At 43.8% G+C, this 16,109-nt stretch overlaps 1 protein-coding gene across 3 annotated transcripts; it reads right to left on the reverse strand.

Moving 5' to 3' along the window:
* Positions 1-1,838: 1,838 nt before the first annotated feature.
* Positions 1,839-15,265, reverse strand: ZNF329 (zinc finger protein 329). Of its 3 annotated transcripts, XR_003607551.2 has the most exons (3): positions 15,209-15,265; positions 2,954-4,915; positions 1,839-2,488 (listed from the first exon to the last, which is right to left on the reverse strand). XR_003607551.2 is itself a non-coding variant. In XM_028093345.2 (2 exons), the coding sequence occupies exon 2, from the start codon at positions 4,853-4,855 to the stop codon at positions 3,290-3,292; it is 1,566 nt and encodes a 521-aa protein (XP_027949146.1). In that variant the 5' UTR covers positions 4,856-4,915; positions 15,209-15,265; the 3' UTR covers positions 1,839-3,289. The 3 variants fall into 3 exon arrangements, 2 of the variants coding, with proteins under 2 accessions (XP_027949146.1, XP_087883134.1); XM_028093345.2 differs by having other exon boundaries at positions 1,839-4,915; XM_088027008.1 differs by lacking the exon at positions 15,209-15,265 and adding an exon at positions 15,060-15,196 and having other exon boundaries at positions 1,839-4,915.
* Between the last annotated feature and the right edge of the window lie 844 nt (positions 15,266-16,109).

A 16,109-nucleotide genomic window follows, 5' to 3' on the forward strand; every position in this document is an offset into this window, starting at 1 on the left:
GGAGAGGGAGAAGCAGGCTTCCCGCTGAGCAGGGAGCCCGATGCAGGGCTCGATCCCAGGACCCTGGGATCATGACCTGAGTTGAAGGCAGCTGCTTAACGACTGAGCCACCCAGGCACAACCCCCCCTTTTCTTTGAAATATTACACATTAACGAATACAAAGACGGGTGTGGATTAATGGAAACTAGAAATGTGGTGGCAACCATCATGAACATCCCATGTCTCCATATTGAATTAGCACATCTGGACCTCCCACACACATTCTTAGGCTATGGACTTCTTTTAGGATGCTGAAAGTTGCCTTTCCCCTCAGCCAAACTAGTGGACAGGAGGTGTAAAAAGAGGTAAGTGGCATCTTTTCCTTAACTTTTCTTAAATTTCCTTTCACTAAAGAATTGCTGTTCCTTCATTGGACTGAATTTTCCAGACTAGCTCTCACAGGGCTGTGTGGATGCCCAAGGGGCACCTGGCTGCGCAGCCATGCCTACTCTCAAAGTAGACAGACATCACCAGAGTTTTTTTGTTTTTTTAATCCGTGTTTATTAACTTGCTGGAAAGGCAACAGACACTGAGTACCTCACCAAACAGGCACAGGGAAGGTTAAAGGTCTACAAGAACTAGAAAGGGAAGTGTATTAGTTTCCTACGGCTGCTATAACAAGTTACCACAAGCTTGGTACCTTAAAAATACACACATTTATTCTCTTACAGTTCTGGAAGCCTGAAGTCCAAAATTACCTTCACCAGGATAACAAGGTGTCAGCCGGGCTGGTTCCTTCTGGAGGATGTACATGGAGAATTAATTTCCCTGCCTTTACCACCTTCTAGAAGCTACCCACATTCCTTGCCTCATAACACCTCTCCCATCTGGAAATGCATTGATCTAACTTCTGGTTCCAACACCTCTCCTCTGACTCTGACCCCGTATGTACCTCTGTGATGACACTGCCCCCACGAGATAACCCAGGATCATCTCCACATTGCAAGATCTGAAAGCCATTATTTAGCCTTCCAACAGGAATTCCTGATTGTTGTATTAAAGAATTGCAACCCAGCCTGTGGGAGGATGAAGGTCTTGGGTCTGCACATATGGCTAAAACTAGTCATATAGCGGGCGCCTGGGTGGCCCTGTTGGTTGAGCATCTGCCTTCGGCTCAGGTCATGATCCCAGGGTCCTGGGACTGAGCCCCACCGGGCTCCCTGCTCAGCTGGGAGCCTGCTTCTCCCTCTCCCCCTGCTTGTGCTCTCCCTCTCAAATAAAGTCTGTAAAAACAAAACAAAAAACTAGTCGTATTGGCCATGAGTCGGGTAGGGCTTTTAAGGGGTGATGCATCAGACTCCTCACAGTCCACTGATCTCACAATTTCAGCTGTTAGCCCTACTGTGCCCAGGTGTAGTATCTCCAAAGCAAATGAAGAGTTTTCCTTCTACACTGCCCCAAGGAGCTCCTTTTCCTAACTAGTCTAGAAGGAAAGTGTAGATTGGCAGTGGCCCTGCTGGAGTCTGAGGAAGGAACAAGCAAAAAGAGCACAAGAAGAGAGAAAAAGGGCAGGTGATAATTTTCTATAATGCTTGTGTTAGTTTTTTTTTTTTCCTTTAAAGATTTTATTTGAGAGAGAGAGCACAAGCAGGGGGAGGGGCAGAGGGAGAGGAAGAAGCAGGAAGCCCGCTACCGCTGAGCAGGTAGCCCAATGTGGGGCTTGACCCCAGGACCCTGAGATCATGACCCAAGCCGAAGGCAGATGCTCAACCGAGCCACCCAGGCATCCCGCTTGTGTTAGTTTTCTATTGCTGCCTTAACAAATTACCACAAACTTAGCAGCTTAAAAAACCACAACTTTATTATCTCACAGCCTTTATTCAATGACTCTCAAGGGGAGCCATTCTCAGGATTTTGAGGCTATGCCATCCAGCCTAAGCAGCTCTCACGTGGCCAGCACCTTTATTTCCACAGGCGGGATGTTCTGAGATCATCCTAGACCTCTCTGTAGCCTCCTACTCCACATTTTCTGAGACCCATCCTCTCCTCACAATGACACCTCCAAGTCCCAAAGAAGGAAATTATTCTTACGCCCTGGGCCATTGGATGCTCTCACTCGAGAGAAACTTCCTGCATGTTCCCCATCTGTGCTTAAAGTTGCCCTGTGACCCTGATCTAGCTCCTTCTGGTAAAAAAAGGTCCAAAGAAACCCAAAATTTGCCTTGCTCTGGTTCCCTCTTTCTATTCCTTATCAAATTATTATAGCAACAATGTATGGCTTATAATAGAGAAAAAAAATCATACACAATTGTAGGCCCCTAAGAAAACCACGTTTATTTCGTGACCAACATCCAATCTACATCCACATGTGCACATACCTGTACATGGCCATGGCTGGAATGACAGCAAGTCTTCTATTTTATGCCTCTTTTATTGTTGTTGTCGCCTGCCATATTATAAGCATTTTCAACATGGTCACAAAACCTTCATAATTATGGTTCAGCATGACTGCATAAAACAAATTAGAAATGTCCTAGATGAACAATGGGGGGAGGTGATAACAGAATCACAGGAACTCATTTTTATTTCCACAACTAAAGCAACGCATCACATTTCTCAGCAGCAGCCCTCTCCATCTTAGTACGAGCTGGCTTCGGTCTTAACAGGGACAATTTCATTGTTCATTCTCAAGCAACGTCCTCATCCAGCTGCCCATTCTGAAACAAATCTTCAGCATCCGACAGGATTGTAACATAGGCAGACTACAAACAGCAAAATCTAACTACAATTCTGTGGTTGCCAAGGGGTGGAAAACTGTGTGCAGTCTATCACCAGGATGTCTTTGCTGATACAGAGTAGACAGTAAGAGCTACCAAAAGCTTTTCTCACTGATTACACTTGATCCTAATAAGAGTTTGCTTATGTACAAGGCAGACATTCCTTATTAAAGGATTTCACATACCAATTACTTACTGAATACATTCACAGGTTCTTTACTGTTTAAGCACTCTGATGCATCTCCAGGGAAGTATCTTCTTGACATTCACAGATTTTATTCCAGTGTGTGCGCTATTACATTTGGTATTGGCTGCATCATTCCTGAAGCCTCTTCCACATTTATTACCATTCTGTTTTCCCCAGGAGTTCCTTATTGTATAGATTTAATAGTACGGCTAAGGAATGCCTCACATTCATCAATTCACTGGATAGCTTAAAGAATTCTTTTCTGCTGATAGGGAAATGTCACCCCACTCCTCCTTCACACAGCTTTTTGAGACCAAGTCAGGGGACAAATGTGGCCCACATTAGTTATGTTTCCATGGGTTGCTCTCCAGAGTGTGTTCTTTGATGTCGGATGAGGGACGAGCTCCTTCTGAATGTTTTTCCACACTGAGGACACTGGCTGGGACCCTCCCTGTTGTGGAGTCTCTGATGTACCGCCAGGTGAGAGTTCTGCTTGAACGACTTTCCACATTCAGGACACTGGTATGGGGTCTCCTTTGTGTGAATTCTCTGGTGCTTGGTCAGACAGGAGCTATCCCTGAAAGCTTTGCCACACTGATTACACTCATAGGGCTTCTCACCAGTATGAGTCCTCTGGTGCCGGATGAGGCCAGCAATGTTCCTAAAAAGCTTCTGACACTGGTTACAGCCATAGGGCTTCTCACCAGTATGAATCCTCTGGTGCCGAATGAGGTAAGCACTCTCAATGAACGTTTTCCCACACTCTTTACATTCATAGGGTTTCTCCCCAGAGTGGATTTTTTGATGTACAATGAGGTGAGAATTTCGGTTGAAGGACTTCCCGCACTCCACACATTCAAAGGGCTTCTCTCCAGTGTGAGTCCTCTCATGTTGGGTAAGGTATGAGCCATCCCGGAAAGCCTTTCCACATTTGCTACATTCATAGGGCTTCTCCCCAGTGTGGATTCTGAGATGCACAGTGAGATGGGAGATGTCGGTAAAAGGTTTCCCACACTCATTACATCTATATGGTTTTTCTCCTGTATGAGTTCTTTGATGCAAAATCAGAGATGAATTTCGGTTGAAGGTTTTCCCACATTCTAGACATTCATAAGGTTTCTCACCAGTGTGAATTCTCTGGTGTTGTGTGAGAGCTGACCCATCACTGAAGGCTTTCCCACATTTATTGCATTTATAGGGCTTCTCTCCTGTATGGATTCTTTGATGCACAATCAGGTTGTAGTTCTTGGAAAACGATTTTCCACATTCATTACAAGTGTAAGGTTTTTCTCCAGTGTGAGTTCGGTGATGCAACACAAGAGAAGAGTTCCGTTTGAAGCATTTGCCACATTCAGTGCATTTATATAGTTTCTCTCCAAGGTGATTCTTCCTGTTTTCATTAACAGATGAACTCAGGGTAAAGATGTCCCCAAAGTCCTTACCTTCATAGAGTTTCTTTCCTCTTTTTGCTATTTTTTGTTCACCAAGAGGGGTAAAATGGTTGAAAGATTTAACACTTTCAGTGTATTTATAGGGTTTCTCTCTCATTTGATCTCTTCCAAGTTGAAAAACTTCCACAGAATGGTTGAAGGCTTTTCCACATGCATCACTGTCACCACTTCTCTTAGTTCCGTAATTTTTCTGACAACTGTGTAAAGCTGGATCACAATCCAAACTTTTAATATCTGAGTCACATATATGAAAACCGTTTGTAGGTACTCTCTTAGATGGCAGAAGGTCTGGGCTTGCACTCAAATGCTCTTCAAGTTCAGAATATTCACAAATTGCTTCCTGAGCCCCTGGTTTCTCCTGAGTTAAACCTGATTGTCTCAAATGTCCCTCCCGGTTCTTACAGTCCCAATTATCACCTAGAATGGAAAGATGGGAGCCCTCTCTCGTAAATCCTTCCATTTCCACGTCACAGGATGGTTCTTCAGAAATATTCTCTCATTTTCAATCTCATGTCTCAGGCTGAAAAGTAAACAATGAAAAAGACAGACTTAAGTACATAAAGCTGTACCTGGAAGAGGAATAAAAAATTATGACAGACCAGATGTGTGGATCCATATTTTTATATTTTTTTATTAATTTTTCCCCAGCTTATTTTTTATTGGAATATATTTGACAAACAATGTTACATGAGTTTCAGGTGTAAGACAGTGATTTGACAAGTCTATATGTTATGCTAAACTCAGTACAAGTGTAATCACCATCCGTCACCATATAACACTACTACAAAACCACTGACTACTCCCTGTAATGTACCTTTAATCCCCATGACTTATTCATTTCGTAACTGGAAGCCTGTACCTCAATCCCCTTCACCCATTTTACCCATCCCCCCACCCCTCCCCTCTGGCAACCATCAGTTTGATCTCTTTATTTATGGCTCTGTTTCTACTTTGTTCATTTGTTTTTTAGATTCCCCAAAGCGAAATCATATGGTATCTGTCTTTCTCTGCTTGACTTCTTTCACTTAGCATAATACCCTCTAGATACATCCATTTGTGACAAATGGCAAAGCCTCATCCTTTTTTATGCCTGAGCAATATTCCATCATATATACATACCACATCTTTATCCATTCATCTGTCAATGGGCACTTGGGTTGCTTCCATATCTTGGCTATTATAAATAATGCTGCAATGAACAGGAGGGCATATATCTTTTTCAACTAGTGTTTTGTTCCCTTTTTGGAGGTAAATACCCAGTAGTGGAATTACTACATCATATGGCATTTTTATTTTTAAGTTTTCTGAGGAAACTCCATACTGTTTTAGATAGTAGCTGAACCAATTTACATTTGTGGGTATTTTGACTTTTTCAAATTAACATCTGTACAAGGGGAAGGTAAAGTGAGAGTCAAGGGATGGAGCCAAGAACAGTACAGACAAGTATCACCAAAAGAATGAAACAGATGTGGAGACCAGAAGCCAGGTGTCACTGCTCACAGAGTGGAACACCGTCTTGGCTACTGTGTGCTAGTCCCTACCACCCACTGCCCATATCAACAATCAATACACATTTTCAAAGCCCCAACTTCATCATGTGCTTATGACAGTGCTGAACGAGCACTTTTCACCCCAGCTTTGTAGTCAGAGTTCTGTCTTCATGGATGGGACAAAGGACAAACTCGATGACCAGGAAGTTCTGAAAGTCCTGGATCTGTCAAGGACCACCCTGCAAGGTTACTATGAGAGATCATGTCTGATGCTGCCTCTGACCTGTGGCTGCCAGTGTCTCCACCATTATTGATCTTCCTCTAACCACCCCCTACCCCTTTGATTTTATGATATCAAGACAATGGTTCCTCGGGCGCCTGGGTGGCTCAGTTGGTTAAGCGACTGCCTTCGGCTCAGGTCGTGATCCTGGAGTCCTAGGATCGAGTCCCGCGTCGGGCTCCCTGCTCAGCAGGGAGTCTGCTTCTCCCTCTGACCCTCTTCCCTCTTGTGCTCTCTCTCTCTCTCATTCTCTCTCTCAAATAAATAAAATCTTAAAAAAAAAAAGATAATGGTTCCTCATTTCTTTTAAGCAAAATGAAATTAGATCCTTATCTCAGAAATATTTTTTAAAAAACTCTAGATGAAGAAAAACCCCAACAAAGTTTGCATTATGTAGGACACCTTCATGATCAACAAACAAAAACCACACAGATAAGGATTAACAAATTTAATATCAACATTTTAAATTTCCAAACAAAAATACAGTAAGAACCAAAACACAGGTGGCAAATGAAGAAATATCATAAAATATAAAAGAGACAAAGGAACAGTGCCCAAGATCTATAAAGAATTCTTACAGGGGCGCCTGGGTGGCTCATATGGTTAAGCGTCTGCCTTTGGCTCAGGTCATGATCCCAGGGTCCCGGGATTGAGCCCCACATCGGGCTCCTGGCTCAGCGGGGAGCCTGCTTCTCCCTCTCCCTCTCTCCCTGCTCATGCTCTCTCTATCTCTGTGTCTCAAATGAATAAATAAAATCTTAAAAAAAAAAGAATTCTTACAGAATAGCACAAAAAAGGGGAAAAGGGACACAAAAAGGCACTTCATAAAAAATACAAATATCCTGAAAACATGAGTATCTGCTCATTCTCACCATCATTCAGAAAATTACAAACTGAAACGTTAAGAAGACAAAATGTACACTTTTCATATGAGTAAAAATAAAACAAGGCATGAGAATATAAAGCTTAGGCACCTCGGGGAAGAAGAGTATTAGTGGGCATGTAAAGTGGTCAGTCCACTCAGTATAATATGGTAGCAGCATCAAAACATAAAATGGGCACATTCCACTATCCAGCAATTCCACCGATAGGCATCTCAGACTCAGAAAACATGAGCCCAAGCATAAATGGGTATCAATCTATACCTCAAGAGACATTCTTAAAGACCAACAGAGAGAAGACAGAACACTGGGGAAGGAGTAAAAACTATCACGACAGATCAATTGATAGCAAAAAATAGATACCTGAAAATAAAGGAAGGTGTTTTTTTTAAAGTGCGTGGGGGTGGCACCTGAGTGGCTCAGTCGTTAAGCGTCTGCCTTTGGCTTCAGGTCATGATCCTAGGGTCCTGGGATCGAGCCCCACACTAAAACATCTGTATGCAACGGACACACCTAAAGCAAAAGCAAATAGAAGACAAAAGCAAAAGTTTGGAAGAGACAAAAGCTAACCAAAGATTTTATGGTTCTTTGACAACTAATGATAAACTTCAAGTATAATAGGGCAACAGAACAATGGCAAAAATGTCTATATTAACAGCATGCCTCAAAACAGAAAAATGTCAGCCAGGACTGTAAATCAAAATCAGCAAATTCAACTGTACTGGGAGCTTTTAATGAACCTCTTTCAGAAATGAAAATTCAGAAAAACTGATAGAGAAGGAGGAAAGAATGTAATTAACTAGCCTGATCCAACAGTTGGGTGAAGAGCCATGAAACAACAATTAAAGCCAAACAAATGCTTTCTGAGCGCAAGTGGAACATTTGCTAACACTGACAATAAACGAGGGCAAAGAACAAGTTCAACCAAGACCAGACCACAAAGCTTTTTTTTTTTTTTTTTTTTTAAGATTCTTATGTATTTGAGAGTGAGTGAAAGAGAGAGACCACAAGCGGGGCGGGGGGAGCAGAGGGAGAGGGAGAAGAAAACTCCCTGCTGAGCAGGGAGCCTGATGAGGGGTTCAATCCCATGACCCTGGGATCATGACCTGAGGTGAAGGCAGACGCTTAAACGACTGAGCCACCCAGGCGCCCTAGACCATAGCCTCTTAACTAGAAATGTGGTCAAGTTAAGAACCAGTAGCAGAAAGAAAACCAAATACAAGAAAAACATTAAGTAAAACAAACTTCTATTTATTGGGAAAAACAAAAACCTATTTCTCCAGAATTCAGAGTTCAAAGGGAAATCTCAGCAGAAATCAGAAAAACACCTAGAATCAAACTGAACAATGGAAATGGTATATCTCAAAACATGTGGCAAATGAGGATGCAGCTAACACAGTTCCTCAGAAAATGTTGGCCTTTAATGCTTATATTAAAAAAAAAAAAAAAGAAGACGGAAGGTTAATGAGTCATGGTTCAAGACTTAAGGGAAAGAATTAAGGAGTAAACCAACAGGAAGTAGAAGGAAGGTGATAATAAAAGTAACAGCAGAAATTAAAGAACATCCAAGAAGATAAAGAAAACCAAGTCTGTTATTTGAAAAGACTAATGAAAGACGTATTTTGACAAGAGTGACCCCCCAAAAAGAGGAGGCACACATTAGTGATATCAGTTATGAAAAGGGTATTTAACTAAGAAACAGAAGAAAGTTACCAAAATGGCAACATTGGATTTATCCTAAGAACGTAAGGCTTGTAAAGTATTAAAGTGTCTACTGATGCAATTCCCCATTATTTTCAGATAAAAGTAAAAAATAGTCCCCTACACCCTGTCTCAATAAGAGAGTAATCTGAGGAAATCTCACCCAGACTCATGATCAAACTGCTCTCAGATGCAAGGAGTAGTAGACCCTTTAGCCTATATCAATAAATTCAGAAAGTGCTTTAAGGAAAGCTCCAATTCTTGATGAAAATTCTTAACGATTAGGGACACAAGGAATCAAAGTAAACATCACAACTAATGTGAAAAATTCAGATTTGTTCACTTTGAAGCCAAGACCAAGACCCCAGAAGCCTACATCCACAGCATTCAACAGTAATATGGAGGGCTAGCTGGTCAGGAGGACCACATCCCAAGATTTCACTCCTGAACATTATCAGTTCCTCACCTACAAAAAAGGCCTCCTAAGGCTGCCCTGCCACCATACCGCATGTTTCCCATACTGGGACTTCTGAGTACACTGGGGCCTGGATGGCCTGTGGTTGTCCTGTGAAGACAAGATAGAGAGAGCACCTTCCTACAGGTCTGTAGGGGAAGGGTACATGTGTGTACTTAAAAGAAATGAGTCAGACGTATATACACCATGATACCACTTGGGGAAATTTTTTAGACACAAATATGCTGAAAGGAATGACCTGGCAAGACACCTACCAAAGCTGTGATCATGACTGTCTTGGGATATGGAGAATGGGCCTTGAAAAGCAAAGGGAACATCCTTTCAATCTATAATAGCTATTTCCTTTATTGCAGTAAGAGTCAGATACCACTGGGGCGCCTGGGTGGCTCAGGTCGTGATCCCAGGGTCCTGGGATCGAGCCCCGCATCGGGCTCCCTGCTCAGCGGGAAGCCTGCTTCTCCCTCTCCCACTCCCCCTGCTTGTGTTCCCTCTCTCGCTATGTCTCTCTCTGTCAAATAAATAAATAAAATCTTTAAAAAAAAAGTTAGATACCACTAAGAAAGTGAAATGACAACCCATCAAATGGGAGAAAATATTTACAAAGCATATGTCTAATAAAGAACTCCTATATAGAAGATACAAAAAACTCTTACAACTCAGTAACAAAACAACCCAAATTTTAAAAGTAGGCAATGGATGTGAATAGACATTTCTCCAAAGACATACAGATGGCCAATAAGCACATGAAAAGATGATCATCATCACTGTCATTAGGGAAATGCTAATCAAAACCACAGTGAGATACCACTTCATAACCATGAGTGTGGCCAAAAAAAAAAAAAAAACCAGACAAAAAAAGGGCGCCTGCCTGGCTCAGTTAGTTGAGCAAATGACTCTTGGTTTTGGCTCAGATCATGATCTCAGGGCCGTGGGATCAAACCCCATGTCTGGGTCCACAAGGAGTCTGCTTGGGATTCTCTCCCTTACATACACAAATACATACATACATAAATAAGTAAATCTTAAAAAAAAAAAAAGTTACACATAGTTTTGTGACCCAGCAACTCTACTCTAGATATCTACTCAAGAAAAATGCAAACATATGTCCACACATAAACTTGTACATGAATTACACAATAATGGCAGCACTATTCATAATAAACAAAAAGTGGAAACTCAAATAAATGTCCATCAACTGAGGAATGGCTAAACAAAATGTAGAAATCCACACAATGGAATATTCTTCAGCCACAAGAAGGAATGAATTACTAATACATGGTACGACAATATAGATGAACTTTAAAAACATTATGCTCAATGAAAGAACTCTGACATAAATGAATACATAGTATATGATCTCATTTATATGAAATGTCCAGAACAAGCAATTACATATAGACAGAACATCAATTAGTGGCTGCCAGGAGCTGGAAGAAAAGGGGAATGACTACTAATGGGTATGGGGTTTCTTGTTGGCCTAATAAAAACATTCTGGAATTACACGGTGGTGATGGTTGTAAAACTCTGTAAACATACTAAAAACCACTGAATTGTGCACTTTTTAAAAAAGATTTTATTTATTTATTTGACAGAGAGAGCAAGAGAGCACAAGCAGGGGGAACAGCAGGCAGAGGGAGAGGAAGAAGCAGGCTCCCTGCTGAACAGAGAGCCCGACAACGTGGGGCTCGATCACAGACAGACACTTGACTGAGGCACCCCTGAATTGTGGACTTTGGATGAGTCATGATATTATGAATTATATCTCAATAAACCTGTAATAAGTAAAATTATGTCTTCAAGAATGATGCCCGTAGTCCTAAGCATAGACACGTCCCCTATAAGGGGACAAGTCCCTTCCACTCTGAACCAGAGCTCTTGACCTTGGTAGTACTTCCACTGGGAGCATCTCGAAATCTGTGGAGGTGTTAGGTTGTCACAAAGATGCAGGCAGCGGGGAACACTAGCTAGCATCTGATGGGCCCAAGCTGAGGATGTAGATTTGCTACCATGCTCAAGACCACCACATGATGCTTGACCACCCTACTGACCAACGTCCCTGCAGGTATCAACCTGGGGTACCTTAGAATAGAACAATACTTCATGTGTTACAAGATATTAAGGAAAATTCATTTAGGAGAAGCAAGCTAAAAAGAAATCAGGATACTGTCCTGAACTTATGGACTCATTCCCTATTCTACATCTCCTTGACAAAAACTTGCCATTTCAACTATACCCTCTGACAATGAGGCCCTGAGGGCCACAGTGCGATTACTGGGGGGGGGGGGGGGGGGGGAACGATCTGGGGTGCCCGGGTGGCTCAATCAATTAAGTGTCTGCTTTCAGCTAACGTCATGATCCCAGAATCCTGGGATTGGGTACCTCATCGGGCTCCCTGCTTGGCAGGGAGTCTGCTTCTCCCTCTACCCCTCCCCCTTGCTTGTGCTCTCTCATGCTCTCTAATAAATAAATAAAATTTTAGGGATGCCTGGGTGGCTCAGTCGTTAAGTGTCTGCCTTCGGCTCAGGTCATGATCTCAGGGTCCTGGGATCGAGCCCTGCATCAGGCTCCCTGCTCAGCGGGAAGCCTGCTTCTCCCTCTCCCACTCCCCCTGCTTGTGCTCCCTCTCTCCTGCCTCTCTCTCTCTCTCTCTCTCTCTCTCTCGCTGTCAAATAAATAAATAAAATCTTTTAAAAATAAATAAAAATAAATAAAATCTTTAAAAAAAGAACAAATGATCACCAGTATACAGGAGGACATTAGGACAGACTTTTGGTAAAATTAGGGAATTTAACATAGGAATCACACTGATTTTGTTAATTAAGGTTGTTTTTAAAATATCTCAGATTGGGGCACCTGGCTCGCTCAGAAGAGCATTCGACTCTTGATTTTGGGGTTTTAAGTTCAAGCCCCACATTGGGTGTAGAGATTACATAAATAAGTAAAACTTAAAAAACAAATAAATATCTCAGATTATCGTCCTCCTACATACTTATGTAATACTACTTTCAGTAGTATAATACAAAATATATGTTGTAAAAAATTCACCTTGATGCCATTCATATATTTTGGGGGTTCCCTATTTCTCCCCCACTCTTCTTCTGAACCTCTGCTCAGATGTCCGCCATATCACTTGTCTGAAGCCCCAATATTACGAATTTTCCCCAGCCTGTCCTCTTCCCATGGTCACCAAAGAAGGTGGTCTCCAAAGCTTTTTTACACACTGAATGTTGGCCCCAGCACAGGCTGAGACTTTAGGTCTGAAGAACTGTTTTCTGTCATAAATTGTCCTGATGCTGTTCCAGGCCACACCACAAGGGGTGACTGGTCCTTTGCCTGTGACTAAGTCCCACCGCATCTGAACAGCCTGAGTTGCCTTACTGCATAAGTACTTAGAACCTGCTTCCACCAAAGTACTGTCTTTCTCCCTTTTCTATTCAATACACCTGGTCCGGGTCCACTTCTCCAGCCCTCACTGTTCCAGCAGCATCCACATATACCTCACCTCATTCAGTTTCACTCAAGACAGTATTTTCTCACTGTCCTATTTGTCTGAATTCAAACTTTCAGCACTGGACTGCTTCCTATGTCTTCTAAGGTATTGTGCCCAAGCATTTAAATATAGAAATATATATTTTTATACATATGCCTTTCCTTTTTTAAAAAAAATATTTTATTTATTTATTTGAGAGAGTGAGCAAGAGAGAACAAGCAAGCATGAGCTGGGGAGAAGCAGAGGGAGAGGGAGCAGCAGACTCCCCACTGAGAGGAAGCCTGATGACGGGCTCAATCCTGGGACTCTGGGATCATGACCTGAGCTGAAGGCAGATGGTTAACTCACTGAGCTAACCAGGGCCCCTGCCTTTCCTTTTACTGATTATTTATATGTGCATAAGATTTTAGGATTTTTAAGTTACATGGATATTTAATATTATCTATAAAATTCCTTTTATAGATACTCCAGGATGGTAAAAGGCACACTGCAAACCACTGATCACAAAGAGTGAGCATTACACAAAAATTAACTCAAAACAGATCACAGGCCAGGGGCGCCTGGGTGGCTTGGGCAGTTGGGCGTCTGCCTTCAGCTCAGGTCATGATCCTAGGGTCCTGGGATCGAGCCCCACGTCAGGCTCCCTGCTCAGCAGGAGCCAGCTTCTCCCTCTCCTCCCCACTTGTGCTCTCTCTCGCTATCTCTGTCACTCTCTCTCTCTCTAATAAATAAATAAAATCTTAAAATAAAAAATACATCACAGGCCTAAATATGAAAGCTGAAATCATATAATTCTTTTTTTTTTTTTTTTAGATTTTTATTTGACAGAGAGAGCAAGCACAAGCAGGGGTAGTGGGGGAGGGAGAAGCAGGCTCCCCACTGAGCAGGGAGCCCGATGCAGGGCTCGGTCCCAGGACCCTGGAATCATGACCTGAGCTGAAGGCAGACGTTTAACCAATTGAGCCATCCAGGCACCCCTGAAATCACAAAATTCTTAAAAGAAATACAGGCATAGATTTTCAGAAATGGGTACAACACAAAAGTACAAGTGACCAAAAAAAAGTAGGTAAAACTGACTAATCAAAATTAAAATATTGGTGCTTCAAAGAACTTCACTAAGAAAGTGAAAAAACAAAAAACAAAAAACAAACAAAACAAACAACACACATAACCCTTGGAGAGGTGCCTGGCTGGCTCAGTTGGAAGACGATGCGACTCTGAATCTCAGGATCATGAGTTCAGGCCCAACATGGGCTGTAGAGATTACTTAAATAAATAAAACTTAAAAAAAAAACAGAATAGGATAAAATATTTGCAAATTATATATCTGATAAGGCACATGTACCCAGAATAAATAAATCTTTTTTCCTCTTTAAAGATTTTATATATTTATTTGGCAGATAGAAAGAGTGAGAGCAGCAAGCAGAAGGAGAGGGGAGAAGCAGGCTCCCCGCTGAGCAAGGAGCCCAACTCGGGGCTCGATCCCAGGATGCAGGTGGCTCAGTTGGTTGAAGGTCTGCCTTCGGCTCAGGTCATGATCCCGGGGTCCTGGGATCGAGCCCCGCGTCGGGCTCCCGCGGAGCCCGCTTCTCCCCTCTCCCCCTCCCCCTGCTTGTGTTCCCTCTCTCGCTGTGTCTCTGTCAAATGAATAAATAAAATCTTAAAAAAAAACACAACTTCACAAATCAATAATAAGGTGTTTGAGAGGGAGCTCTGTAAAATCCGTGACTTACTTTAAATGTCCCCCCCCAAAATTAATAGTTGAAAAGATGGACAGAGGAAAATATATGGGTAAAGCAAGTATAGATGTTAATGGGTCGGTATAATGTCGCACAAGTACTTCAACTTCTATGAATGAAAACTTTTTCCATGACCCACTGGGGGAAGAGGAGTTGAAAAAAATGAACGACTACGCCAAGGAACCTGAAATCAAACAGCCACTACACAGGGGGAAAACCGCGGCCCTCGGTGGGAACAGCAGGAGCCGAGCGCCGCGGCCGGGGGCGGGGAACAAGCGGCATCTGACACCTGCGGGGCTCCGTGGGAAATGGCACAGTCCACTGGCGCGACGCGGCCACTGTGGCCTGAGACCCGCCGACCGCGACCCACCCCCATGAGGCCGAAGGGCGGGCGACCCAAGGTCCGCCACGGCGGCCGGGGCCAAACGACCCCTGAGAAAGGACCGGCCGGTTACGAGGGCGGAAGCCGAGTGACGCGGGGGAAAGAGCGGAGGCGTCCTCACGCGCCGGGGGAGTCCTCATCCGCGGCACAGGCTGCGTCCTTGGTCGCCGGGGCAGCCGTGCCCCGGGCCGACCCGCGCCCCTGCGAGCCGGACGCGCCCACTCACCTCGTGAAACCCGCCCGCGGTCGCGCCGCACACGCCACACCAGGATTCGGAGGACGTCTCCCCGCCTCAGCACACCCACCGACACACACACCTCACCGTCCCGAGGGAAAGGGAGGAACCGAGAGGTCGAGGGGCGCGGCGGCACTCACCTCTGGCGGGCAAACGGCACAGCCCGAGGCGGCGGCCATGTTTGGGGCGGGTGCGCGTGCGCGCGCCGGGACCCGGATGTGTGCGTCCCAGGAGGCAGCGCGGCTGTGTCCGGCCGCGGGCAGTGGAAGCGGGTGTTTCCGCTCTCCCGGCGCTGGCAGGGTCGCGCTGGGGCGTACCCCTCCGCCTGGGCGGGGGTTGGAGGGGATCGAGACTCGACCCCGCCCGCCCTGCGTCCACACCTCGCTCAGCCCCAATCCCACCCGCGCTGGTCGGCGGAGGGAGTTCTCCCGTGGAGCCGTCCCGGCCTTCCCTTTTATTTATTCACCGGTTATTTATTGATCTCCATAGATAGGGACTCACGGGTAATTTTTTTTCTCCTGTGGTTTTAATCGGACGCCATCATTATTGTACAGCCTTATTTTTAATTACGGCATATTTTATAATTTTAAATAACTTTATACCATAGTTTATTATTTATTTCTGGGAAAAATACGTTAAATTCAGGTAAGTACACCTCCGTATTCATTGACAATGTAATTATTTACTTAATCGAAACAAGCTACACAATTTTTTTAAAAGATTTTATGTATTCATTTGAGAGAGAGAGAGTGAGAGAACACGAGCAGGGAGAGTGCAGAGGGAGAGGGAGAAGCAGGCTCCCCACTGAGCCGGGAGCCCCACGCGGGGCTCGATCCCAGGACCTGGGATCATGACCTGAGCTGAAGGCAGACGCTTAACCGACTGAGCCACCCAGGCGCCCCAGCCTACGCAATTTTGAATTAACAAGACAGCTAAGTAAGGATTTTAGATAGAATATTAATAAAAGTCAGTGAGTGCATTATGGAAAACATATTAAAAATTAGTAATAAGTAGTGACAAAATATGCTCTGAAAGGAAATG

Source organism: Eumetopias jubatus, unplaced genomic scaffold (genome assembly GCF_037043125.1).
Source record: "Eumetopias jubatus isolate StellerSeaLion01/CBP00866 unplaced genomic scaffold, mEumJub1_p1.0 scaffold_10, whole genome shotgun sequence".
NCBI lineage: Eukaryota > Metazoa > Chordata > Mammalia > Carnivora > Otariidae > Eumetopias > Eumetopias jubatus.